We start from the raw sequence: 26,565 nt of genomic DNA, 5'->3' as shown, positions 1-26,565 counted from the left end.
CTTTTGAGAATGATTGGATTGATAAGTATGACAGAAAGACAAGTTACATACTAGCATGGTGGAGTATCACAATGTTCTTGAACGTATCTGAGTATGCTTAAATCTGTGACTCAGATTCAACAAAGAATCTAAGCTCAAAACAGTGCTTTTGGCTCTTGGTTTCAGTAGGAAATTAGAAATCCACATTCTTTGTTGAATCTTGACTTAGTTTCCAAATAGTAAAGTGAATTGGGGAACTGTAATAAAATAGAGAAAGTGGAGAGAGAGAATGTCCAGCATTGGACTGAGCAGGACAACATTCAGTTTACCAGACAGCAACCTGGAATCATACCCCAAAGGTGAGGAACAGTTTCTGTGATGCATATTAAGGACCACTCAGAGGGCAAAGAACTCCTTTGTAAAATTGTTTGCATCTGTGTTGTCCTGCTCTGTGGCCTTTCCAAAGCCTACAAGTTTTGCTCCAGGAACAGGTCTCCGTGTGTATAATAAAGCCAGTAAACACTGAATTAGGTAACTGGCTGAGCTATAAGGCAGCCTTTTTGGTGAAGAATGCTACTCTGTTAGCTTCCTTAGCGGTGGCTTATGCTGCAAAAAATACAGCATATATGATTTTACACCACTGACACAAAGTCAGTTATATATCACAAGACTTGCTCTACATTTCAGTTAACTAGGAAGGAGTCCCAGGAATATCCCTGTAATCATTATGGCATTGGACAAATTGGAACTGTTATGATTCAATTTGGTAAAGAACAGAAACTGACACATTCATTAGCCTACAAAGCACCTAGTGTTTCAGAGTATTTCCTGGAGAAAAGAAAAATAATTCATTAATGAAAATTCTGTGATATTCTGTATTTTAGAGCGTAGGTTCTATATACTTTGGGGAGTATAGGGGGAGATTATATTATACTCCAAAGAGTAACAGGAATTTTTTATCTAGGCTGAGTATAAGATTCAGTAGAATATTATTTATAACTTAAACCGTGAATTTGATGATATGATCTTTTCTCAACTCACAAGGGAATACTTAGTGAGTAAGCAGACTGTAGGAAGGCACAGAAAGGAAAGGAAATGTAAACAGAGCTGTCAAATAGTGATGCATACCTTTTAATCTACATTTTATATTTTTGCTTGATTCTTGATTCTTTACAGCACTTAAAGCAAGAGAAAGGGTTGGTGTCTATTAAAACAATTTGTTAAACAATTACTACACAGGATTAAAATGATTTTACAGGACAAATTCAGAGATTAATAGATTTTTATTTCTACTAGTGTTAGTTTAAGTGTCAACATTTAAAACCTCATTTAATACAGGTTCATACTATGAAAAACAGAGGAATTAATAACTGATTAAGTAGGCTGTATTCAGACAAAACTTTGAATGTAAAGTCAGTGTTTGTCTTAACTAACTGAGATGTAGGGTAGTAAAGTTGAAGTTATAAAATAAATGTCATGCCTATGATTAGTATTAAGAGTTTATAAAATAATGCTAATTTTAAAATGTATTTTATGAGTTTCAGTTGCTTGACATTTAAAAATATCTAAGACACTATAAGGGCTATTAAAAGAATTCTTAACATTTGATTTGAATTTGAAAAGTATAAAAATGGCATCCGCTTACTTATCAGGCCTGTTCCCTGAGTTTTTTCAGTACCATGTTTACTTCTTGTATTGGATACAGTAAATTTTTATTTTTCCTTTCATGTTTTAAAGAAAGGGAAATAAATGGTTCAGTGAATAAGCTGGAATTTCTTTTTTTTGTGCAGGTTACTAGCGATACACAATTCCTGATACACATGTAGGAACAATACAGATGGATGTACAGGTTCTAGGTTGTGGTTATACATCACACAATATGAGGAAAAAAAATTTAATTTACTTGCCAGTTTGGCAGAGTTTATTGGAAGTCTTAAAAATATATAAAAAACATTGTTCTCAAATGCTGTCTTTTGTCTGGAGGCTTCTCGTGGCAGCGTTTGAAACTTTTAAACTCTGAGAAGAAACAGCAGCAAGGAAATTTGTTGTTAAATCTCTAAACCCCTTTATATAATCCTGCTAGCTTTGTTTACTGTAGCATGTACTATAGAAGGAATCGTTAAAGCAGGAAAAAGTTATAGTATGTACTCTGATTTTACCTTTGGTATACTAGTTTGTTATCCTTGCTCTGAAAATGCAAGAACAGCAGGGTTTGCAAAAGAATGGGATATAAATTAGTCGTTTTCAATGCTGATATGTCCTGACTCACTATCTTAAAGAAAATAGAAGAGTTAAGTCAGAGTCATGAATACTAAGGGAATATATTTATATTTTATAGCACGTATAAAATACATTAAAAACAGAGGCATCCTTTGCACAAATAGAATTTTAGAACACTCATTTTACTCCTTTTACCCTTTGCCTTTCAATTTTTACATTATGGTGTATTTCTTTTGCTTTAAAATTGGTGGCTAGGATGATCAAAATGGGGGGAGGGAATGATAGATCACTTCAGTAAAAAAACATAATTTTGAAATAATTGCATGCAAAGAATATAGTGTATAGTTTGTCATAATCCCATTGAGGCTTTGATAGCATAGTTGCTATTCTGGACTAGTTTCTTTTGAAGAATCAGGACACTATGTTTTCAGGACCAAATTTTCAGAAATGGGCTTCAGGTAATTAGACTCGTATAAATAAGTAGCTAGAAGCTGGCACCAGAAAAAGATGACAAATTAATTGCCTGCAGATGGTTTAAAAAAGCTGTTGAGTTTTGGTCAGTTACTGGTCTTCAAGTTCAGATAGCCGGTAATAGTTTGTTGTGCAAATGATTGCCATTATAAAATTATGTACATAGATTCAAAGCCTGGGCTTAGGCCTTTTTGAAAATGTGTCATTTAAATCTCAGAAAGCTTTGTATTTCGTTAGAGAGACAGAACTGAAAATTGCCTGTGTTCATGTTCTGCTGTTCAAAAAAATCTACAAAGCTTTAAAAGTGCTCACAGAGATTCACTCATCAGAAAGCGCAAAACAAAAACACGAAGCACTGGCACAGTCATGCTTTACCATTTGCAAAAACATTAAGGTTAGGCTACTCTTCAGAGATGATACTATTCAAAGGACATCTACAATTACAGGGTTATTTCAGTTTGTGTATGCAAGGCAGAAAGTCGTTAGAGCAGAGCTGACTTTTTCTGCTTTACCTGGCGCGTGTCAGATGCAGGCTGACTGAGGAAAAGGCTTCACAGAGTAAAGAGAAATACTAAGAAGGGGGAGAGAATTAGGAAAATCCAGAAGATTTTCCAGGCTACAAAGTTCTTTCAATTTGATATGAGCAAAAAGTAAAATTGTAAGAAAATTGGCTTCATTCAGAGGCTATGACTTTTTTTTCCAGTCAAGCCATGCTTACCTGCAACAAAAACGAGTGCATTAAAGTACTTAAAACAGAATTTGCATTACTAGAGCTACTTGTATTTATTTTAGTACTTTGAACTAGGATGAATGCCTAGAAGATTTTATTTAAGGCTCTAAATGAACCTGAAAATGGTACGTAATCTATAACATAACTGACATTATATTAAAAGGACCAGATCTTGCGATCTTGCTGCCTTATTTATTTTTTTTTTTTGTGCCTAAGCATGAAAACAGTGACAAAAAAACTTCAGAAAATCTTTGTAGAAAAAATATAGGCAAATATGCATTAATCTTCATTGGAGAAAAATATATGAAGTCAGGATATAGCATATACCCACTAAATATATGCATTTCTGGACATGGTTCTGGGCAACCTGCTCCAGGTGGCCATGCTTGAGCAGGGGGCAGTGGGCCAGGTTGCCTGCAGAGGTCCTTTCCAAGCTAAACCATTTTGTGAAATAATCGCAACATATCTGCTAGACCCAGGGCTACCCCCACCTCCCCATTTTCTTACATAGAAAGAAAATTATTTGAGATTTGAGAGGAAGCAGAATGTAGTATAACATTTCTATGTTTATATTCCGTTCTCATCCTTTCGTAGATTTTTAGAGAACTGTATATTTGCAGTAGGAAACCAGAATTGGACCCCAAAATAAATGACGAGTCACCACCTGCTTCCTGGGAATTATTGTACTGTAGTACCCCTTATAATGAGCCTTTTATTCCTTTCTTATCTCTAAATAAATGTTTTACAATTTGAATCCACATCATTTATCCTAATATAGACCACTGTTTGTATGCAAAATGTGTACATTCTTAAAAACATATATTATTTACCCTTGGAGATGTTACAGTCTATTGATCAAATCCATATTTAGGCACTTGGATTTGACTTGATAAGCCATAACGACTCCTTTGGAGGTGTTACGGTCTGCTGTATTTAGGGACTGTTAAATATGTGGATTACTGACACAATAGAGTGTAACAACTCCTCTGGAGCTGTTACGCTTCATCATTTATATGAAGCCACTGCACATGTGTGCAAACTATGCCTGATAAAACACTTTGGGAAGTCTTTGTAGAAAAAGTTACTAGTCATACATAATCTCCTTTTCACTGCCCGCACCCCTGCGATGACTCCATCGTTGTATTGCATTCTTGTAAATGCAAGCAGTACTGGATTATGTTGCTGACTGTTTGTTTTGTTTTGTTTTGTTTTTCCAGCTTTTTTCTGTCTGTATATTCAAAACTGTAGACAGAATAACTGCAGAGGCAGGAGCCACAGTACTTTTTCTGCAGCTGCAGGGTGTTTCTCAGAGAATCACAAAGAGAAGTACCTCGTAGTGGCATCCTTGTTACTAGTCATTTCTGAAATAACTACAAAAACAAAACAAAAAAACACAAAACAACAGAAAAAAACACATTTAAGAAAATACACTTTCAGAGTATCTTACGTTTGATTATCTTTTCTTTTTATCAAACACACTGATGACCACCCTTAAATTGAGAACATGAATAAATTAGTTATAAGGGCCATGTGGATTTTTATAAATCTTTATGAATAATTGGTTTAGATTTGTAGCAAGTGATTCATTCTCTTTTGCTTTTAACTTTTAAGAAAAACTTTTTTTCCCCTTTAGTTTCGTATATAAGAACCTTTATTTGCAGCTGGCAAATAAGAAGTCATTGCTTATATTTCATAGTACTGGGAGACATAACTGAAGCTGTAAGCATTTTCAGCTGGATTCTTGTTTCTGTGGGTTAAATCTTAATTCTACTTGTAATTAAAGGGCAAATACCTTAGTCAGGCAAAAAAAAAAAAAATAGTAGTGTCAATAACAAATGACTAGCTTTAAAAAGTTGCTACTTTTTTATGGTATTGTCTCAAGAATCATACCAAGTTCTGTTCTTGGAACTCCACAACTTAAAGAAGGTCCTGCCCCATATAGCTCACACTTAGGTATATTATAATGTAAGTTTAAATGTATATTTTTAAATTCTGTAATAGAAAATCTGGAACAGTATAGAGAGAAAAAAGAAAGACACTGTTTTCTTTAACTCAGTGAGAATGTATTTCATCTGTCTAATGAAGAATCTGATTTCCACAAAGAGACACTGCAACTGGGAAACTGTTTGTGCTGAATACAGCATTCTGCTCAGGCAACAAACCTTTACCTGTGGAGTTTCTGAGACGTAGAAGGAGGCATCCCCTTTACAGTCCCATAATTTTAATACAGATAAATTACTTGTCTAAATTAGATGCTCCAGAACAGGGAGAACTTTCAAATACAAATCCCAGCAGTCCTCGTTCTTACCAACATCCCTTATACATTACTGTGAATTTGTCCTGTTTAGTAATCTAATTGTGGCCGTAAATAATATATGTAAGCAAAGATTTTTTTAATACTGGGTGTTCAAAGTTAACTTCCTAAAGCCATATTTGGACACTGGTATTTTATTATAAAAAATCTTCATTAAAAAAAAAGTTCTAAAGTTTTTTGAAAGTGCAATAATTTTGCAATTTCCTTCTTTGGCTTAACACTTATCCTTGCCACATGAAAAATCTTCCTTTATTTTATATTAACTATAATGCTTCCTTAATAATTTTGAAAGCAAAGTAGTTACTCAAGTGAAATTTTTCTGAAATAGCAGTAACGTAGGAGCCAAACTTCCACAGAGCTAGCTCTGAAAATTTTACCTCAATGCGGGGAAGCAGATTTGTTAGTGTCTATACAGTTACCATCTATTTTCAGTGAAATTCAGTAGTTTTGTATCCTTCTACAGCACTTTTTCTGATTATTTGGGCAACTCAGAATTTCAACTGATGTAATACTGCCCCCTTTTATTAGAACTGGAAAACATGCTGTTTATTTATGCTGTTGCTTCCAGTGTTTGAAATTATGTGACAAGATAAGATAAACCATGAAATCAGTATAACAAGGAAGGGGAGAAAAAAAAAAAAAAAGTAACAATTCCAAGCAACTTTTTTGCTGGGTGTATTGTCTGTTTTATGACTGGGCATCCTATGCAGCATGTTATGCCAGGGAAATCCCTTCTGTGTTTCTGAGTTCGGGGTGTTGATGGGTTTTGCTTTTATATGAATTTTATTATCATAACTGCTTGCATTGGTTTTCTAAATCAGTGCATTTTTAGGACAACAATAGGGCATAGTGTGCATTGCGTGGTTTTTTTTTTTTTTTAATTATTTTATAATTATTTATTCTAAGGCCTGATCAGGAATTAGATGCATCTTTGGATAGCTGGATGATTTTAAAATCCCTCAGACGTGGAGTAGTGTTGCAGTGAATTTATTTATACAATTAGAACTTTAAAATGTAATTCAAAATGAAATTTGAGGTAGAGCTTCTTGGGGGAAAAAAAAGGGGGGGAAGAAAAAAAAAAAAGCCCTAACCCCTGAGTCTCCAACTGTATCTTTTAAAGAGAAAAGTTTTCATTAAAAACAAACAAAGGGAAAAAAAACCTTACTTTTGATATAACCCTGAAGCCTTTACTATATCACTAGCTTTCACAGATATCACAGAAAATAAAATCAGGCTTAGAAATTTTACCTATACTTAAAGAAATGTTTTATCTGACTTTTCTGTGTTTAGTGAGGAAGGTGATGGAATTTGTAACTTCAGATGCACAGAGGGGTCAAGTACAGCCCTAACACTGGTACTCAGATTATAAGAGTTATGGGAGGAAAATGCCATTGCCAACATTAGCCTCTGTATAAGAACATAGCTCCATTATCAAGGCCAGGTTTATAATGGAAACCAGGTGTGAGAGGCTGTGGGTATGAAATCTTGTCAAGTCTGTTCCTCAAACTCGAAAGATAGAAATATTAAAGCTGCTCATGGAACGCTAACCTCCTGCCTGTACGTAACATTAGGATTCAGTCTTTAGCTGATTGCATAGCTATTACTCAGATACTCCTGTTTACACCTAACTATTCATACTTATGCCTACCAATATACTCACTGTTTGTTTGTTTTTTTTTCCCAGATTTATTTTGTATGCTATGTGTGGAAAGACATAAAAATAATGTATTTGAAATTTGCACATTAAAAATACATGTTCACTCAAACTGTGGAATTGACAATAAGAAGACAAAAAGAAGCAGTGTAAAATCTCTGGCATATATAGGTCATCTAAATTTACAGATAAGTTAGCTTTGGCATCAACTTACTGTGGATCCAGTTTTGCACCAATGGAAGGGGTTGTTGTGCAGACCTCTCTTTTTAAGCCTTTTGGTCAATTGCCTTACTTTACAAAATTGTCTTGATAAAGTAGGTAGCTTGTGCATTTGCATTCCAGTATATTAGATACAGAGTTAAATGCTTAGTGCCCCAAATCATGTAGCAGCTGGTTAAAATAAAATCTAAATTATTTGTCTATTGATTAAATTATCAAAAATCAGTTAAGTAAAAAATGCAGTATTTGGAAAGTATAAATCACTGAAACTTTTTTGACCATAAATTTAAAAAAAAAAAAAAGTTTGGCCAGTTCAGTAGTGATGTAACATACAAAAGTAAGAAGTTAGAAGAAAATGCACCCAAAGGACCTCCATGAAACATTATTAATTAACTATATATATATAAACACTGTATGTTGAAGAAAGTCCCCATATTATCTGAAGTTTTCAAGTTTTTCATTGCTTCCAGGTCAATCACAAAAGCACTTAGAAATAAAATACTGTTTTCAGGAAAGAAACCAGCACACTCTTTGGGAATTAGTTGCTAGTTTTGCCTTTGTATATCAACTACTGGAGTTTTTGCCACTACCTATGCTTAACAACATGCTTGTATGGTGGCTGAATACAACTGTGATGTTTTATTTCTGTTGTCAGGGCTACTTGAAGGATTGCCTAGCTGCATATTTTAGACCTCATTAATAATAATGATGATGATGATAATAACAATAACAAAAGGGGGGATTGGCCCATTTCTTCTATCTCTTTTCCAGCTCAGGAAAAAAATGCCAAATATCAATTGCATGGGGAATTTCCTGTGGAAAGGATAAAAACTTTGCCCTCTTTTGGTCTTTTCTCTTAAATATTGGAGCAGCAAAATATCCTAAAGGGACAGCATTTGATGAAAATGTGTCCCAGAGCTAAATGCTGAAAAATTTGCACAAAAAAAAATAGGGATAATTTTTCCAGGAGAACATGTGTTCTGCCATAAAGGAATAGTGTCTTTGTGATGGCTGTAACAGCATAATGGTTGTACCTTCTTATGTACAATCCATTTCTAAGCTACTCAAGGGACTTTGCAGATATATACTGAAATTTATCCCATGTTTTTATTATGCATCTCCACAAAACAATAAAAATAGGTTGAAAATTACTGTTCAAACATAAATTCTCCAGGACAGGAATATATTCATTGATTTAAATTGTGGGTCAGAATGGTAGCTGCACAATTCTGTCATATCACTTCTTCAATTGTCCTGAGAACTACAGAATATATTTGCATGTTATTTCACACTTAGATACAAGCACAGATATCCACAAAGTTACTACCATTTATTTCCAAGCTCTCTGTTCATTCCTGTAAGTAAATGTACAACACCAAATACATTGCCAGTATCACTCTTTTAACTGCAGTAGATTAAGTAAAACAAAGATAAATTGGGATTACTCTGACTGATATTCATCACTTTCTAAAATTAAAGATGTCTTCTGTTTCTCGGGTATCATTAGCCTGCATCAATAGGTACGATAAACTGAAATACGCTCAGTGTTGTAGGATATTTACTCAGCTGCCTGTTTGTGGGATTATATGCTACTTTGTGTTGATTTAACTGTTTTGCTTCTAACAAAACAATAAGAATGCTAGCAGGTAAAATCTTCTTTCATCTCATGAAAAGAGTTGAGCAAGTAATACAAAACAGTATTTGCAAATGTTTGAGATCTCATTAATGGAGTTATGCCATGCTTGTTCCTTACTTTGTTTTCTTTTCACAAATACTCATGCAAACGGATTTTTACTTCTATGGTTGTATTTGCATGTGAACGTGGACATTTGTGCATGATTATAGACATTTGCTGTTTATGCCCAAATTGATAACCTCCCGTTAAAAAATAAAAAATAAAAAAAAGGAGGTTTTGATTCATCTCCCACTCCAAACTCCATGTTGACCAAACGAGGATCACAGTATCAGGGAACATTTCCATCCCTGATACAGTGCTGATGCTATTTGTAGATCTCTACAGCAGCTCTGTAAACTTTGCAGCATTTAATCTAGAGAACCTACAGACTTTGCTTCTCTGTGCCTTACCACTGCCACCTTTTTCCAATGGATGGTATGCCAGAGGCATGTTCATCTTTTTTTCCTGTGGTGATGAAGATAATGGATGCCGGAATTGATAGATACAAGTAAAGGCTTTCTAGTACCTGGGAGGCCTCCTGGCTGAAGGAATTCCCAGTTGCTTTTTGCAGACAGTTTAAGGCAATATTGCAGTACTCACTATTGAGGCAGGCATCAAAAACAATATAATTTGTCGTACGTGACCAACTAGAGCATAAATCACAACCTGCAAACTATTGAGCGCTTAAGTGCATAGTTCATGCATAACTCACAAGCTAGATTGTTTGAACACTTATAAGTTACTTATACATGTAGAATATAAATTGCTGATCCTCCAGTGGTGGTTTGGAAAAATAAGAAAGACTGTATTTGTTGAATAAATTGTTCCCTTCACATAGCTTGTCCATCTGTAGTCACATAACACTAACACCATAAACAGGTCTATCTCAATTGGAAATGCGTAACAGGGTAATAAATGATATTCAGCATCAGATTACTTGTACTAAAATCATGTTCAAGTCATAGTAAGCTGTTATAACACTACTTAAAACCTGAAGTATGCCTAACCCACAAGCTGAAATTGCCCAGCTTACATCCTGAAAATCTACAGACAACATTAATTTCTCAGTATTTCACTTTTATGCCTGTGGCCTCTAACATGTTGCAAATGCTTCTATAAGAAAGGCTGGAAAAACATATCAAATTTCTGTTCTCTTCCACTTGCTGACATTCATTAACTGAGGGAGAACATTGAGACAAGGTTTTGGAAAGATCTCCTTTTCACCTCCGCCCGTTCCAAAGCAATTTATTAAACAGCCAGTAAGAGAAGTGGACACTTGTGCTTTAATGTCAGGCCTGTGTTGATCACGTAGCTGTGCATGCTTTCACTGTTATCTTGACAAAGGCTTCTTGGGATAGCAGACAATGGATGCATTCTTATCGCATTGCCATGCTCTTTGCATCCCTGAGTTAAATTGATAAGAGACAATGTCATTATATGACTGCTATTCAGGTGAACTATCTTTTATATACATATGGATTTTTGTTTACTGCATCCTATTTTTACATGCTCGTTCCCTTTCTAAAGTACAGGAACACTCTGCTGTATTTCAGATGCCAGTACAAATAGAGGCCATCACTGTGAGGATATGCATTAGAACTGTACACAAAGTACACTGACACTGACGTGTCACAAACTGTAAAACTTCTTGTTCTATCAAGGGTTCAGCAGGTTGCCAAAACATACTCAGTTGCCAGATCCTCACCAGAATCCTGTTCCTCGCCTGAAGCCAGTCAGTCTCTTTGAATAAATAAGATTAGGTTGTCTGGCTGCACTCTTCCTCCCAAGGGATTCCCCTTTATCAAGGGATTACCTGCATGCCCTTTTTTACGTAACTCCTATATTTTATTCTTCAGTATCATGCTACAGATCGTGTCATATCATAGCTGCTAAACGCCTCATGGATGAAGTGCCTGTCAACTCTTTGTTTCCTTTCAAAAAATATAAGAAATGTGTTCTGGAAAGTTTTGCTCCCAATCTTTTTCAGCCAAGCTTTGTTTCTCTTTCTTTGCAAGGAAGGGGCTAATGAGTTAATATTCACAGTTGTAGACTGACAGTATATAGACCAGGACATCTATCAGTCCTCTGCACTGAGTGGCATACTCCAGCTACATAGGATTTTCATTCCATTCAGTGCAAAAGCCATCTGTAGTTAATCAGTATATACTCGCCACCAAGGACAGGCAAAAGTAATGAACTGCAGTATGAGAAAATTGTAGTAAATATGTGCGTTATCCTATCAGGGAAGGAGATGAAGTGTACTATTTGCTTAGTTTATCAACTAATTTCCCTTTATCTCCATCCATGCAATGTTACTGTAGCTACCTTGGAATCTGTGTTATGAGACCATACAGAATCTAGTAAAAAGGTAAAAAAAAAAAAAAAAAAAGTTAAAAAAAAAGAAAGTACATGATTTCCTGTTCATGACCCCAGTTAAGGTCTCTTAATGTAAAGCATTTGCTTTATATTATATATTTGAGGGTGGATTTCAGCACATGTGCCTCTCTGAATCAGGACCCACATTACTTATTCATCCTTCAACTGTTCTGAGATTTGAATCCTATGGTATTAGGAGTGTTCCTGATGTGATACAGGCTATAGTTTAGGTAGTGAAAGTCTCTGTCATCCTGTTACCATGAGAGACAGGGAAATTTTCTTGCAGTGTTTGCTAAGATCTACCAGCTCAGGTCTTCTTTCCTCTTCCTCCAGCTGCTTCTCTTCCCTACTGCTTACCCTCACTGTGCTTTTGCTGGGACTCTTGTAAAGTGTCATCAAAACAACATCTTCATGTTGCTGTTGTGTGTCACATTGTAATAGAATAGCACACAATTTCTACAGTAGAATTCCCACTACCATCTTACATGGTAAAAAGTGACTATTATTTCACTTATTTTTGCTATACAGTTTGTGTTCTGTATATAACTGTATTTTTGTTGTCTCTGTATTTGTCTTTGATTTGGTTTCACAACTAAGCTGAACACCAAATATATTTCATAAGCAGAATACACATTTTAACACGTATTTCTGATTGCTTGGAGGTAGCAAAGGAATAGAGATAAAATTGAAAACTGCATTCTAAGATAACCATATTATTTGTTTCTTTAATATTTCTGTTTTGTTAGTAATTACATTACTCATTTGGGATCAGGCCCTCTTAGGCTGTGCTTTAAACCAAACTAAAGCAGGCATTGCTCCTGACATGATGATCTTTAACAGAATTGGAAAGGCAAGAACTATATTCAGCCAGGTTTCACATGCTGCCCATCCAGAGGAAGGATGCTCTTAGCACTGGTTCTCTATCCTTGCACTGGGCTGCAGCTTGCTGCCCCTTCAAGGACACAGCTGTTTGGACAACTCTGCTGTAAAAGCAACAAAACGTTATCTTCAGGAAAAAAAAAAAAAAGAAAAAAAAAGAAACCCTCTTTTTTTTTTTTTTTTTTTTTTTCAAGCTGAAACATTTCACTGTTTTGAGTTTTCAGCATGACCCCATAAACAGCTGAACTGGAAGAAATAAAGGACTGTGGACTGTGTGTGTTGGAATCCAGTAGATTGGAAGGTGAGGGATGGGGCAGAGCTTCACTGCCGCAGACAGTGTCTGTAAAACTGTGCTTTGAATGTAACGAAGTGTAAGAAATAAGAGTAAGGGAGAGCACAGGTAGGAATATAAAGATCCTGTAGTTTGAATGGTGGATATACTACCAGATGGCTTCAGAGTATATAGCTCTTTCCTTCCTTTTGGCATAATCCCTTTCAGTTCTCCCAATATATAATCATTTGAAATTCCTCTTATGTCTCTGTTTCTAAACCCTAAGAAGAGGCAAACCCAAGCCTTGCTGTTTGCATTCTTCTGATATCAAAGACTCCTATCCCACTGGGGCCCTTAGCCATAGGAGAGGTTTGAGGGAGGGGGAAGAGATGTTTTTCCTCCTCCTTAGCTGCTCTACTAGATTGGAGGGTGGGGAGGGGAGAGGGATCGGCAGTAGAATTTAAGGTTCAAAATAGAGGCTAGAATGTGCCTGATGCCTGAGTCCAGCTTGTATACCCACATATCACTGCTTTTGGTTGATGTTGCAGCGGGACTGGAGCTGGGTGGAGGCTGGTGCCTGATGATGCAGAGTGCTCATCCTCTCAGGGAGTTTAGGGAGAGCCCTGGTCAGCCTGTTTTTACAGAAGTCTGCACCCTAGAGATACCGTGTGCCATAGCAGACTGTAGAAGGGTATTTTTCTTTATGTATAAAATCTGTGTTACAGATTTACAGGAAGTATTTATTTATTCTTCCAATTAGCTGAGCCTGAGAATCAGCTAAACAGAGATGGATTTAGAGATCAGCACAATGCAGCAAGATTAAAAAACCCTTTCCATCTGAATTAATGAATTTCAGACTGCTTTTCATAAACTAGTTTTTCAGAAGTCATCTGTGAAAGCTTGTATAAAGAATTTTTAAAGGTAACTTAATGGGATGGAGAAAAGGTTTAAAATTATCTACTGGGGCTGTTGCAGGAGTTATTAAATATTGATTTATTTTGGAGTAAGAATCATACTAAAGAGTGAGGCTTGTAGTCAGATCAATTTATCTAGAATACAAACTGTATAGCTGTATTTAGTACAATGTCAACATGAATCTTAAACAAGTGGATGTGAAAGGTTGAGCATTTAATCTAAATCAGTTGGCTCTCCCAAATCTTCAATAAAAAAAAAAAACAACAAACACTCAACATTTCAAACTGAACTGCTCCTAAATGTTTCAGGTGGTTTGTATTTAAAAAAATGCTTAATTTAGTGAGTTCATATTATATCATAACCCTCTCCTGCGCATCATGTTGCAACTAGGAACAAAAATCTATAGTCCAAGTCTTTTCCAAATCTTAAGTTTTTAATACTCCAAACTCTCTTGAAAACCCGATGTAAATCATTCAAGTAATCTGGCAAATAACACTGTAAGCAATTTTCTGCTACTTGCCACTGCTACTGCACTGCCAAGCTTTTGGTCGTAATATAAAAGTTGGCTCAGATTGTACTTAACCAACTAAAACTGATTATGTTCCCTTTTCAGACTTAAATAGATGCCAGCTAGTGGTATTGGCTAAAATATTTTTCAGAATATATAAGTGTACATAGGTCTGCAGTAGGAAATCCTTTATCCAAGTGTGACATCAAAGCAGTGCTTCTCAGATAATTTAAGTGTTACATTTGCTTTTGTTTGTACTGTTTTCTTTAAACATATTCATTAGACAAGAGCAGAGCCTTTAATGTTCCATGACTGAAAAATCCATCAAATAGATTTACGACAGAGGCAGTGTGGCATAACAGCCAGTGGACTGGCCTAATGTTTAGAAGTCCTGGGTGCAGTTCTTAGCTTAATCATTGACGTTCTGGGTAAGCGGAAGATAATGATTTCCCCTCTTGGTGCCTGGCAATACTGTTACCAACTTTTTTTCTGGAATGACTTGGGTTCTACTGCTGCACAGTGGTAGGTATTATGATTGTCTACATATATAGTAGTGAAAGGCTCCAAAATGTTGATTGCTTCCCAGGACATTACTATTCCCTTTCTTGTAAGACATAACTAGAAAATATGAACACAATTATAAAGTATACAAGTATACAAAGGAGTAAGGAAGATATGAAACAAAAAATTCCCTCTTACTTGCAGATTACATTTGTTCACAGAGTAGCAAAAATCTTCCACTGGAATTGAGGTGTTGGAATGTCCCTTCAGTAAATCGTACGAGCTGTTTGGTGTATGTCATCTGGGGGGTGGGGTTGGGGGGGTGAATGAGGACAGGGAAAAAGAAAAACTTCATTTTAAATGTGGAGAGGTGTATCTAGGACCCAGTCTACACTTACACTGAAAGGCAGGTCAAAAATAGGTCTTAAGTGGGACATAAGTGGCTAATATGCTCTGTGGGTGAAACCTCTATTTTTGAAACTCCCATCCAAAATTGGTTGTTAAGATAAAAGAACATTTTCTGAATTGTCATTGTTGCATTGAGCTGAAGAGTACTTTAATAGATATCTTATGCAGGAATTTAAAACAATCTTTTCATGATAAAACAAAACAAATTTTAAAAAATCATTTTACTTCAAATGAAAAGCTAGAGAATGGATTTTTTTCCAGTAGCGTTAGCTATAGATAACTAGTATTTTTATCTTTGTATACTGCCGCTGTAAACCCACATTTTTTTTTCAGCCTGTAGATACTCATTTTGCATTTAAGATGGTTTCAGGTGTAAGAGTTTCTGGACTCTGCATGAAAAAAATGCAAAGCCATCAGTTACCCATATAAAGTACCTTCTCTCTTACGTTATTTTGATTTCTGCTTCCTGCATTGAAGAGTTACTCCTTCCTTCAGATGTAAATATCCCCGTTTTCAGGAAGTATGTGGTTGCATGCATTTGCATGCCAGATGTAGAAATGGGAATCTTCATCTTGTTTTATCAGTTGCTTTTTTTGTTTGTTTGTTTTGATAAATGTATAGTGTTCATAAATCAAGTTTGGGCTGTTTTTCCTGGAGTACAAATTTTAAAAATGTAATTTATGAGCAAGTTAGTTCTGGTTGCATTAGAAAGATTTGTAAGTAAATAAGGCAGTTTCACTGGTAGGGAGTTGTTTCTTTGCCTTCAGCTAGCCCATCATTAATGCAAGATCTTGCCCGCTTGCAGGACTGGTTTTCTATTGTTTTATTGCTAAACAAGAATTATTCTCGTCCGTACCCAAAGGCTTTCAACCTTGCTGAATAAAAGGGGAAAAGGTGTAAGCAAAGAGGAGAAAGTATCTTAGCCTGTGGAGATGTTGTTTAATGTTTATTTTCAGATTCACTGTGAACGTGCAAGAGCTACACACTTTGGCCCTTATTCAGTGCAGCGCATTAGTCCACACTTACTTTAAGCACATAAGTATTTCCTTGGAGTTTAGTAATGACTATCCCTGCCCTTGTGGCCTGTGTTGCAATGGAGTGAAGGTGCTCAGCACCTTACAAAGTTAAGGCCTATATAAGGCTGAAAGAATTTGTAACTTGCTCTCTTCTTTTTTTTTTTTTTTTTTTGTTACTGTTGTTGTTGTTTCTCTTGAATGAAGATTAAAGACAGGAGATAGCTGAGGTGTACATCTATATCATCACAGGCATTAGGTACATCGCACTTGATATTGTAATCATGCAAACAGTAATCGTGCCTTCCTGACATAAACAGTAAGCAGCACATTTTCCTGAGGTTGGAATAATCAGAGAAAAACATGGCAGTGATGGAGCTACAAGAGGCAAAACATCGCATAATGATGTTATTATCATTGTTCCATTGTCACCCGTCCTTATTCTTTAGTGATATGTTTCTTCTCTCTCTGAACATAACAAAAACCACCTGCGTATAAATAGTGTAATATTTAAGCAGCAATCGTAAAATGCAATCTTGGAAAAATATACATAAAATGCTACAAAATGAAAAACAACAACAACAAAACCAAAACAGATTGATAAATACAGAAAAACCCATCCTAATCTATATATGCATGATATGCAATTATATATTTACATACAGCACAAGGCAAAGCATATATTTGAACACAGTAGCATTCAGTGGGATTTTGTTAACTGCCTTGATTGCATTTCTAATTCTAAATACGAATATGAACATTTAAGCCCAAGTGTCTTGTGCATCACCAATTTAAGCTACTTCAGGTGTCTTCTGAAAATGGGATGGAACAGCCATGTCTAGGGGCCTGCATTGCTTATAAACAAAAAGGGTAGGTACACTCAGCAACTCATTCAGAGCATCACTGGCATCTATACCTGAAATATACAACACTATAGATGTTCAAAGATTTCTGTGATAAATGCACAAAACTTAGGTTCAGATTTTCCCCGGGAGTTTAGTTGTTTAATTTAGAAATACATGACAGTAGAGTATGTGAAACATTTGTTTTTAAACCTTTATAGCTATGATTGATGCGTAGAGTAGGAAAATGTATTTATTGTTATTTGATAACTGATTATTGCATCATGTAGTCCATTTTCATCAGTTTTTCCAGTACTGTTTGATCATGTCACAAAACCTGGCATATGCCTTTCATAACTGAAATGGTGGAATGAAAGTATCTATGACAACAACTGTTATGCTTTTAGCTTTTAAAAGTTTAAAATCAAACATATATATGTGTCTGTTTCCATGCACTTATATTCTATATTGTTTATAAAAGAACATCATATTGTTTCTCAAGATGTTTGAGTGGTGCATGTGTGTGTCAGTGTTCTGAATTTTTTTAAGATCTCTCTTGCTCAGATTTGTATGGAGGGCAGCTGAATTTCCTTTGTGCTGTTGAGGTTTGCAGAACACCACAATGACATTGAAATTGGTGACTTTTTTTTTTCCTTTTTTTTTTCCTTTTTTTTTCCTCATTCCAAAAACATTGTTGTCTTGAACCTAGAATAGTTTTTCTGGTTGTTATACTGCTGTGGCTTCTTGCTAAAGCTGTGTTTTCAGCCTGGGATATATTACTGGATGATTAAGAGAAAAGGGAATTCAGAATTTGAGAACAGGAACTAGATCTCTCATCTTCTAAATTCTGTCCCAATTCTAATGCATGACAATACTTTTAATGAAATTTAGTCACAAAAGAAAAGTTTGGGGAAGCGTGCACAGATATATGTACACAATCATGGCATTTTGGAAAAATATTCCTGTACGCTTTTATGTCATTTTAATGTCTATGTTTTTAAATACTTTGTGGAAATGGGAACATAAATGGCAAGGTCCAACCATCTTCTAAATTAAACCAAAATATAGCAAAATATCTATTATTATTGTTCTGTTCTATTTATTTTACTGGAGATAAGCTTGGTTTTGACATCTTCTTATGCATTTATTCGCGTAACTCAAATGTTAGAAATATGAATGACCATTCTGAAGGTCCAAGAGTAGCTACTCAATTGCTTGCATTAGTCACTTTAAGGCACAAGAAAAACAGTTTTGCTGGTTCCTGATAGAAGCGTATGTCAGTTGTCATTTGTGATTATTTTCATCTGTCTCTCTCTTAAAACTGCACATGGACGCACTTAGCTAAAAGAAAAATGTATTTTTTTAAATGGGTGCATTCCAATTCTTTCTAGTTACAAGGTACGTAGATTTGGTCTTAAACCATTTACCAGCTCTCCCTTAAATCTAGTGGGCAATACCTGATGTTATAAAAGAAAATTAACTTCTCTCCCTGGAAGGCTTCCAGTTAATCATCTGTGGATGTTGGTCAGGAGGAAAGGGAGCAACAGAGAGAAAGAGGGAATTTCTCTTTGACCCCAACAATTGAACAGCTTACACTCTGGAACATAAGATTTGATTATTTTAGCATGTGTTACTAAAAATGTTATTAACAGTCAAAAAATTATCCAGCTCTTTTAAAAACAAGTGACAGCCCAGGCTTTGGACTCTTTCTGACCTCTAGTGAATTCTGCAGCTGTATTATGCAGTGTTAAGTAGAAACTCCTTTTGTTTGTTTTTCATTTACCAGCTGTTAATTTAATTGATTGTCCATTTGTTTTTCGAGGACTAATGAATTCTCATCAGTCTAAGGTAGAATTCCACAGTTAATGTGATTTTAAAAAAGATCTTTACATTTTGGGTGATGTGTAATTTTACTGTAGACTACTGTATGAGTTTGCTGCTGAAACAAAGAGTTAATCAGAGAGTTCTCAGATACTGCCATGCATCATGCCATTGTGCATGAATAAAAGGTTGGAAACCGCATGAAAGCAGTAGTTGGGTTACCACACAACTGGATATGCTTAAGTCTGAACGCTTCATAACTCTAACTACTGGGGAGTTGCAAACTTATAAATAACCTTGCAATTGGTTAAAACCATATTAAAACCATATGAACAAAGACATAAAGCATTTGGTTAAGGGGGCTCAGTAAGTGCAGTAATCCTGTTGAAAGTAATCTAACCAGGGCAGATCCATAGCTTAGGAGTCCCTGCAAGTGCAGCAATAGTTAAGGGTATGTCAAAACTTCATATGTAGGAGGGCATAATATCCTGCTTAGGTGGAAACATTCGCTATCTGTACTGTTTGCTTTTAAAAAATACTTTAAAAATCATACGCTGCTATTTTTAAAGGCAAGCTTCAGTGCACTGAAATCTGTTAACTTAGTAGTATGTGCTGAATGCTCCCAGTAATCAGGGGATTCATCTAAATCCTTCTTATTTGTTTTCAGAGCTCAGGATGGCTACTGCTCACACTAGCCAGGGGCTCTTGGCATTCTGATTCTTAAAATCAGACTTCTAAAACAATTAGTTAAAGAGAGTGTTTAAAATTAGGCAGTTTGGGTTTGCATTTATCTAATGAGTTTTAGGCCTTTAGCACTCCAGTTTCAAACTTTTTATCTAAACACTTTATGTTTGGATTACTTTGCAATTCTCTATTTTGACTTCTGAACCTGTCTTAGAAGAAGAGTCCATATCATGACCATCACTATGAAATTGTGGTCCTGAAGAACTTTGGAGGTTTTTTTTGCTTGTGATGGGCTTGCATATATGATGCTGTCATGTGGAAGCCAGCCGAGGCTTGTCAGTCAGGGAAAAAATGGTTTAATTCCCTTTTATCTGTTTTTAATCCCTTCCTTCTCAGTCATTCTTTAAGACAGAAGAAAATATTTAATAGGAAACCTGAAGACTTTTCTCTCAATTCACCTCTTCAAGCGGGTTGCTTGTTTTGAGGCACTGTAACCTAATACAAACCTCAGTCTGTGGCAGGGATGATAGTCTATGCTGTACATTCAGCATATCAAGGAAGTACTGGAACAGTTTACAAACAATATATGGGCCTTCAAAAACCAAACCCAGCAGTAGGTAGAGGTGAAAATCCACCAAACTGTCCCTCTTAATTTGGTTCCTGAGATCATTCTCTCACATTGGTAGAATTATTGAATTTGTGTATTTCTCTTCCATACGAAAATTGAAAGGTCAGGTTGTATCAATAGCAAAGAAATCAGCACATCCTTTGTCCATGTAACCTGTAAATCAGTAGTTGGAAATGATACACTTTGTATCTTGCAATATCTTAAAATACCACCATTTCTACAATAAGTCAACCCACTTTGCTAACTTAATTTATCACATTTATTGGAGCACCTCCCACTGCTATGCTGTTGAAAACAAGCTCTGGATATTCACCACAAAATTCTAGAAAACCAAAGGCCCTTCTGTGGGGTTGCCATGCTTTTAGTTGTAACAATAATGCAACTATTGTGTTTATCTACTTTGCCATCCAAAGAATTCCAGCAGTTGCATGCCTGCACACCAGTAGGATGATTGACATTGTTGTAATAAGGTTAATGTTTAAACTTCCCACCCATAATAACTAAAATATTCAGAGATAAGGCTGAAAGTTAATTTGTAATTATCCCTGCTGTGCCAAGATGTTGCAAAAGATTCTAAGTGGAGGGTAATTTAACTTTTCAGTCTCAGCTGTTATAAAAAGTAGGAAGAATAAAGCAAAAAGCTTGGGACATTTGTATGTTGACTTTCCAGGGGAGGAAAAAAAAAAAGGTCTTGTGATTCCTCATTATTCAAATTGGGAATAAGTTTCTCTGTGTTTTGTTGAAAATGTGCTTTTGATATTTTGAATATAGTAAGTTGTTTGCCTGTTGTTTACTGTCTATGGTACACGAAGGGAGTAGATAACAGCTAGCAAATAAACCGCTAGAATATTTAGTGTGGAGTAACTCAATTGAAATATATTTTATACATAAAGACAACATGTGATAATTATTTGTAGTCATTCTAACTAAACTACTGTCCTCAGAAGAAATAATATCCCTTCAGTCGTATGCTCTGTGGCTTCAGTGAACGACCCATATTAATTCAGTTTCTAGAAACTGGCTCTTTAAATTAATGTTGGTAACTGCTTCCATGCTAGACTGTTGAAATAAAGGGCATTACATCATTGTCCAAACATGTCTACTTAAATAAAAAGTATTTGTTTGCAAAATATATATATATTTTAAATCTCTCACACAACGATCAGCGTGCATGCCATTTTCCATTTCAGCCTAAGCATACATTTCAGATGTGGAAAAAGCAAGCATGTTGAAATAATTTGAGGCATGGGTATAGTCGGATCAGTCTTGGTAATCCAGAAGGGAGGGGTGCCCAGTGTATTATTACATTTCATATATTATTTTTCAAGAGATGGATGCAATCAGTCATCTTCTCGCATATGGTTTGAAAAAAACTTGTCGTGCTGGCAAGTAAACTGTTATTTAAGTACACAATCCACGGTACTACAGAAACAGTTTTGCCAAACTTGTCCAAGTATTCTCACATCCTTAAAGATGGTATAAATATCATTTATAGCAAGCCGTTTACTTCAGACTATATGGAATGCCTTCCTGCTCCCCTGATCTAAGTGTCCCAGTTTGCATTATGGCCTTTATTGCTTCTGTTTGATGGAGTGATCAGTAAAAATTTAATGACACTATAAAATAATAAAAATGTCATTAATTTACCACGGATCTTGGATGCAGTGGTTGTAAAGTTACATTAATAAACAGAATATTTTTTACAACAAAAAGCATTGTTACGTGGGAACGTATAAATAACGCACATAAATTTAAGAGCAATTTTACTGTTAGCACACACATTATTATGGAATAGCCAATAAGTGTATAAAACATAGTATATAAAATTTTATGAAAATATACTGTGCACATCAAAAATTCAGCTTTTATCTAAGTGCAGAGAAAAGCCATTATTGTGTGCTTACTGTTTCATTGCTGTTCTTTCACACGATCACAATTTTACATTTGTTTCTAGTCATTTGAAGTTTGCAGCCTTCTCAGAGGAAAAGACTACTGCTTCTTTTTCCTTTCCTTCTTGCTTTAGTGAATCGTTCTTCCACCTTCCACACGTGAAGAAAGAATTGATTCTTTCTGCCAGAACATGACGGAAAAGTTGCTAATTTAATGCAAAGCTAAAAATAATGCCAAAGGGATTGAAAGGCTTGCTTGGTGACTCTGGAAATAAGGGATAACTATCTGGCAGTCTATCTGTCATCACTGGGGCTGCTCCATCACTGACTGTGATAATATGTGAATATGATGGATGCCACAGCCTTGTGGCTCATAACATTTAACATTCATCAGCTCTCACTAACGGGGGCTTTATAATTTAAATATCTTTATTTAATATGCAACATCTACCTCATACATCATAATTTCAAAGCACTTAGAGAACCAACAGTCCTGCAAGACAGTTGAGCAGACTTTAATTTTTTTCAATAACTTTTACGTTTTCTGCATATTTGTGACTGGCAACGCATAAATAAGTGCCTAATCATATCACAGAATGGAAAATTAAGATATGGCTGTTAAGAATCTTTCCCCTCTTTTTTTGCTCATTTTAGAGATGTGATTATTTTTACTGTATATTCAACATAAACAGAAGCACAAAGGATTTGAATTGTTCTGAGAAGAGCTTTCAGTTTTCCATGTGGACTCCAAATGACTGTGTTGGTCTAGTCATGTGAGAAAAGGTTGTCAGTGCTGTGTCCTAAAACCTTTCTCTAAAATTGTAATGGGAAAACTTAATGTGACGATACAGTGTAAGCTCCATAGCTAGTACAAGCAAACCAAAAACATTCAATATAGAAATCCAAAATGCTTTTTCACAGAAGACAAAACACTTGCACTGTCCAGAGCAGTGCACTTTATTACAAACTCACCAAAATTTTCTGTTAAAGCAAGGGGGATGGAGGTAGCAATATCCAGTAGTCAAGCTACATGTCTGCAAATATAATGCATGTATCGGTAACATATTTATTAGTGTAGCTATTTATAGGCATTTACTTTAAATTAAAGTATATTTTTAGTTCATATAGGAATACTATGGACAGAATTAATCTTCCTCTCAGTCCTTGTTCATACTAGGAAACAGGTATATTTTTAAAGGATTATTAGTTTAAACAACTATTCTCCTTAGGATGAACTCAAGACAGGAGCAAAGACAAATCCCTTAAAAAAGGATCGGAACCTAGTGGGATAAGTTTCCTTTCTAATGATAAATTTCATATGAATTTGTTGTATTTCACTGAATTGTAAAGACTAGATAAAAACCTTATTAATATTGGGGAACATTATTCTATTTTTACATTTCTTCTGAGTTTGTCTAATCCCAAAGCAAATATTGATTTTTTTTTATAATCACTGTGATTATTTTCAATAAAAAGCAAGCAAAGAAATGACTTCAAAAGGCATTTCAAACATTTAAATAGCTTTGTTACAGCTTTTCATGAATTTGAAAGAGGAGGTTATGAAAGAACTACAAGTACATCTCCTTTGTTTGACAAGAGCAGGTATTTTTATGGTATAAGTGCTTTCGTTTTACTGTTCCTGAACCTTATCATGTAATTCTCCCTTTTCTCCTTCCATGTCAAAATATTGATATTTTTCAGAAACTTTTTTTTCTTCCTTTCTTTTTCAACAGAATATTTTCTGGTAAAATCAAAGAGAATGAATGACTAGAAAGATATTTCAAATATGCATATTGATATGTAGCAGAGTCTGTTGATTTTTGTAGCAGAAAGGTATTTCTCCTTCTTCTGAAACACACTTAAAGGCTGTTCTTCCAAGAATACTGCAGGTGCTGTGTTAACATCCTTAAGAAAAAGCTTTTAGTGCAAATGTTTTGGAAGAGACAATATATGTGCCAAAAGCTGTTTTCTTAGTACTGATCTTTGTTTTTATCTCAACTGCAAATCAGCCTTTTGCAATGGAACGCAGAATCCTTGACAAACTTATTTTTTATTCTGTCTACTAGTAAAACAGATCCCATCCTGATGATTCAGGTGTATTGTTACATTGCACAACATCTTTCAGTACAATATTAGAACTCAAGTATTACAGTTCTTTTCTGTACTCACATTTCATTTGTATCTCCTTCTTTACTCTGTGAGTTTCTTTGTATGCGTAAGCTCCTTCATCAGCCACAGATTTAACAGAGGAAAATAAGTTATGAAGTTAACCAAATATAAAATGCAGAGATATTTTGTTAGATGATTGAAAGATTCTGTGAAACTTCTTTTAGAAATGCAATTAGTACCTGAAATGCCTTAGCTGCATGTTGTAGCAAATCCAGTGTCAAATTTTTGCTTTCTTTTTTTCCTCTGCAAATTAAAAGAAAATAATAATAATCCATGATTGGAGCGATCAAAAGAATGGGGATTCAAAAGAATTCCTGAATTATTTGGTAATGGGATTTTATTACTGAAATATATTCCTAAAATATAATGATAACACAAATAAATATTTGGAGGTGGAATAAATGAGAAGTCAAGGCCATCAAGGAGGATTGATTCTTAAGAACATTTCCAAGCTTCTAACCATCTTGCAGGAGAGAAACTCATAATCTTTTACGTCTAGCATGCACAGCACAGAACTAGGTCATTGAACAATAGACTGAACAGCAACCAGCACTCTACTTCTGCATAATGCATTAAGTATAACATGGAGAAACTGTTCGTAGAGCTGAAAGCTGGTATTTCATGTCTGTAAATTCAAGCTGACATGACATTTAATATTGTTTCATAGTAATGAACAACAAGGTTTCATTCATTCACAAGTACAACATAATGCCAAGTTTAGTCTGAAGAGGTAACAACAAGGCAAGAGGGAAAACATGTTATGTTCCTTCAAATGAGAACGCTAAATTAATGATAACCATTGAATGCTTTGCTACTGATACACAGCACTACAGAGACTGCTATTGTGAGACAATACTACACTGTCAATTGTAGTGACCTTGTCCAGTAGTTGACTGAAGAACTGGGTTAACACACAAAATACCTTTCAGTTACCAGTACCAGCATTCCTATGCAGGTCTCCAGCTCTCAAAAGCTTTGTTTTTCTAGAAGCGAGCACTCCCTTTCTTTTTCTTTTGTTTTCTTTCTTTTTTATTTTTTTAATCTCCTTAGGTTCCCTTTCTACTAAAGGTACAATTTAAATTCCTAGACAAAATAATAGTATCAGTTCTGTCATCTATTATTCCTTCTTTCAAATACTTGTCTTTGAAAAACTCTTGCATAAAATTCAGACTTGTGTTTTCTCAGAGGTATGATTGCTAACTTGAATCTCATAGTGGAAAAAAAGTGCTTTTTCCATTAAATTAGCAGTATATTTTAATATAAACTCTTCTTTCAACTTCTGAATTTTCATGTCTCCCAAATGTTGATTGTCTTTTCTAGTTTAAGTTAGAAAATAAGTGGAAAGGCAAAGTGAGCAGCATCAGTCGGCGCTGTTCCCTGCCAAGAGTGTTTTGTATTTGCATGTACAATCATTTATGCATTATGGCAGTGCAGATCAAAATAATTTCAAAGCTTCTGTATATGTTTCACATTTAAAAACTGATTTTCATAAATGCAAACATTCAGAATCTGTAAAAAAAAATAGTCCCTGTGTAAAATTTCTAATTAAATGCATTCGTTATTTATTTGTATTTAGAAAATAAGGCATGTATCAGTGTATACATACATGTACAGGCTCACAATGAGATATAAAATATTTAGGCATTAAGACTGCTTCTGTTCTTTTCCAGGAAAGAACGAGGTTTGAGAATTTAGGCCCCCAGTTAACAGGGAAACCCAATGAAGATGGAAAACTGGGCCCTGGTGTCATTGATCTTACAAGGCCAGAAGATGCAGAAGGTGAGTTGCAATTTTGACTGTGGGTTACTGACCACTGCATCACAGAATGGTTGTGTATCTGAAATGCTGCTAATGTCATAGGTGCTGTCTAGCTTATATCTCAGGGTAGCATTTTATGAGCGTTTTTGTGAGATTGTAATAACTCCATAGCAAAGGGCAGATACATGAAAAATACTGCATTGCATTTATACTCTAAGCCTTCCTACAACATAGCTGTTTTTTCCCCAGCAGCTGTCAAATAAGTGCTTACGTTTTATGCAACTAATAAAAATGTAGGGGACACTGAGAAAATTATCTCAGAAAGGCAGTATATACATGTATATACTATGTACACATGTATATATATGTATATGTGTACTATGTATACATGTATATAGGCAGTATATACTTTGACCAGTTTTTAAGGATTTAGCAGCTTTGGAGAAAGTTAGAGCTCTTTAAGAAGTCTGTCAACCAGTGCACTCACACACTATTCAAGATATAGCAAGCACACTTCTATGGACAGACAGCTGTCAAGTGAAAATGTAAAAATATTTCACATTTTCTATATGAATGCCTTATACATGATACAAACCTTCAGTGCATTTGTACTGATTTCAGTGAGAGTTCAGTATATCATG

The 26,565-nt window shown here is 35.2% G+C and overlaps 1 protein-coding gene across 33 annotated transcripts in view; it reads left to right on the top strand.

Moving 5' to 3' along the window:
- Positions 1-26,565, top strand: part of SOX6 (SRY-box transcription factor 6) — a 484,589-nt gene that overhangs the window by 321,963 nt on the left and 136,061 nt on the right. For all 33 annotated transcript variants that reach the window (XR_013952300.1, XR_013952301.1, XR_013952302.1 and 30 more), the window contains one exon: positions 25,837-25,945. Coding sequence is in view for 29 of the 33 variants with exons in the window: in XM_080595801.1 (XP_080451927.1) it covers positions 25,837-25,945 (109 nt within the window). In the remaining 4 variants the exon portion in view is untranslated. The remainder of the gene's footprint in view (positions 1-25,836; positions 25,946-26,565) is intronic.

This window comes from Anser brachyrhynchus (genome assembly GCF_964034855.1).
Source record: "Anser brachyrhynchus genome assembly, chromosome: 5".
Classification (NCBI taxonomy): Eukaryota; Metazoa; Chordata; class Aves; order Anseriformes; family Anatidae; genus Anser; species Anser brachyrhynchus.
Note: the sequence above shows the minus strand (reverse complement) of the source record. Positions and strands in the feature narration are given on the sequence as shown.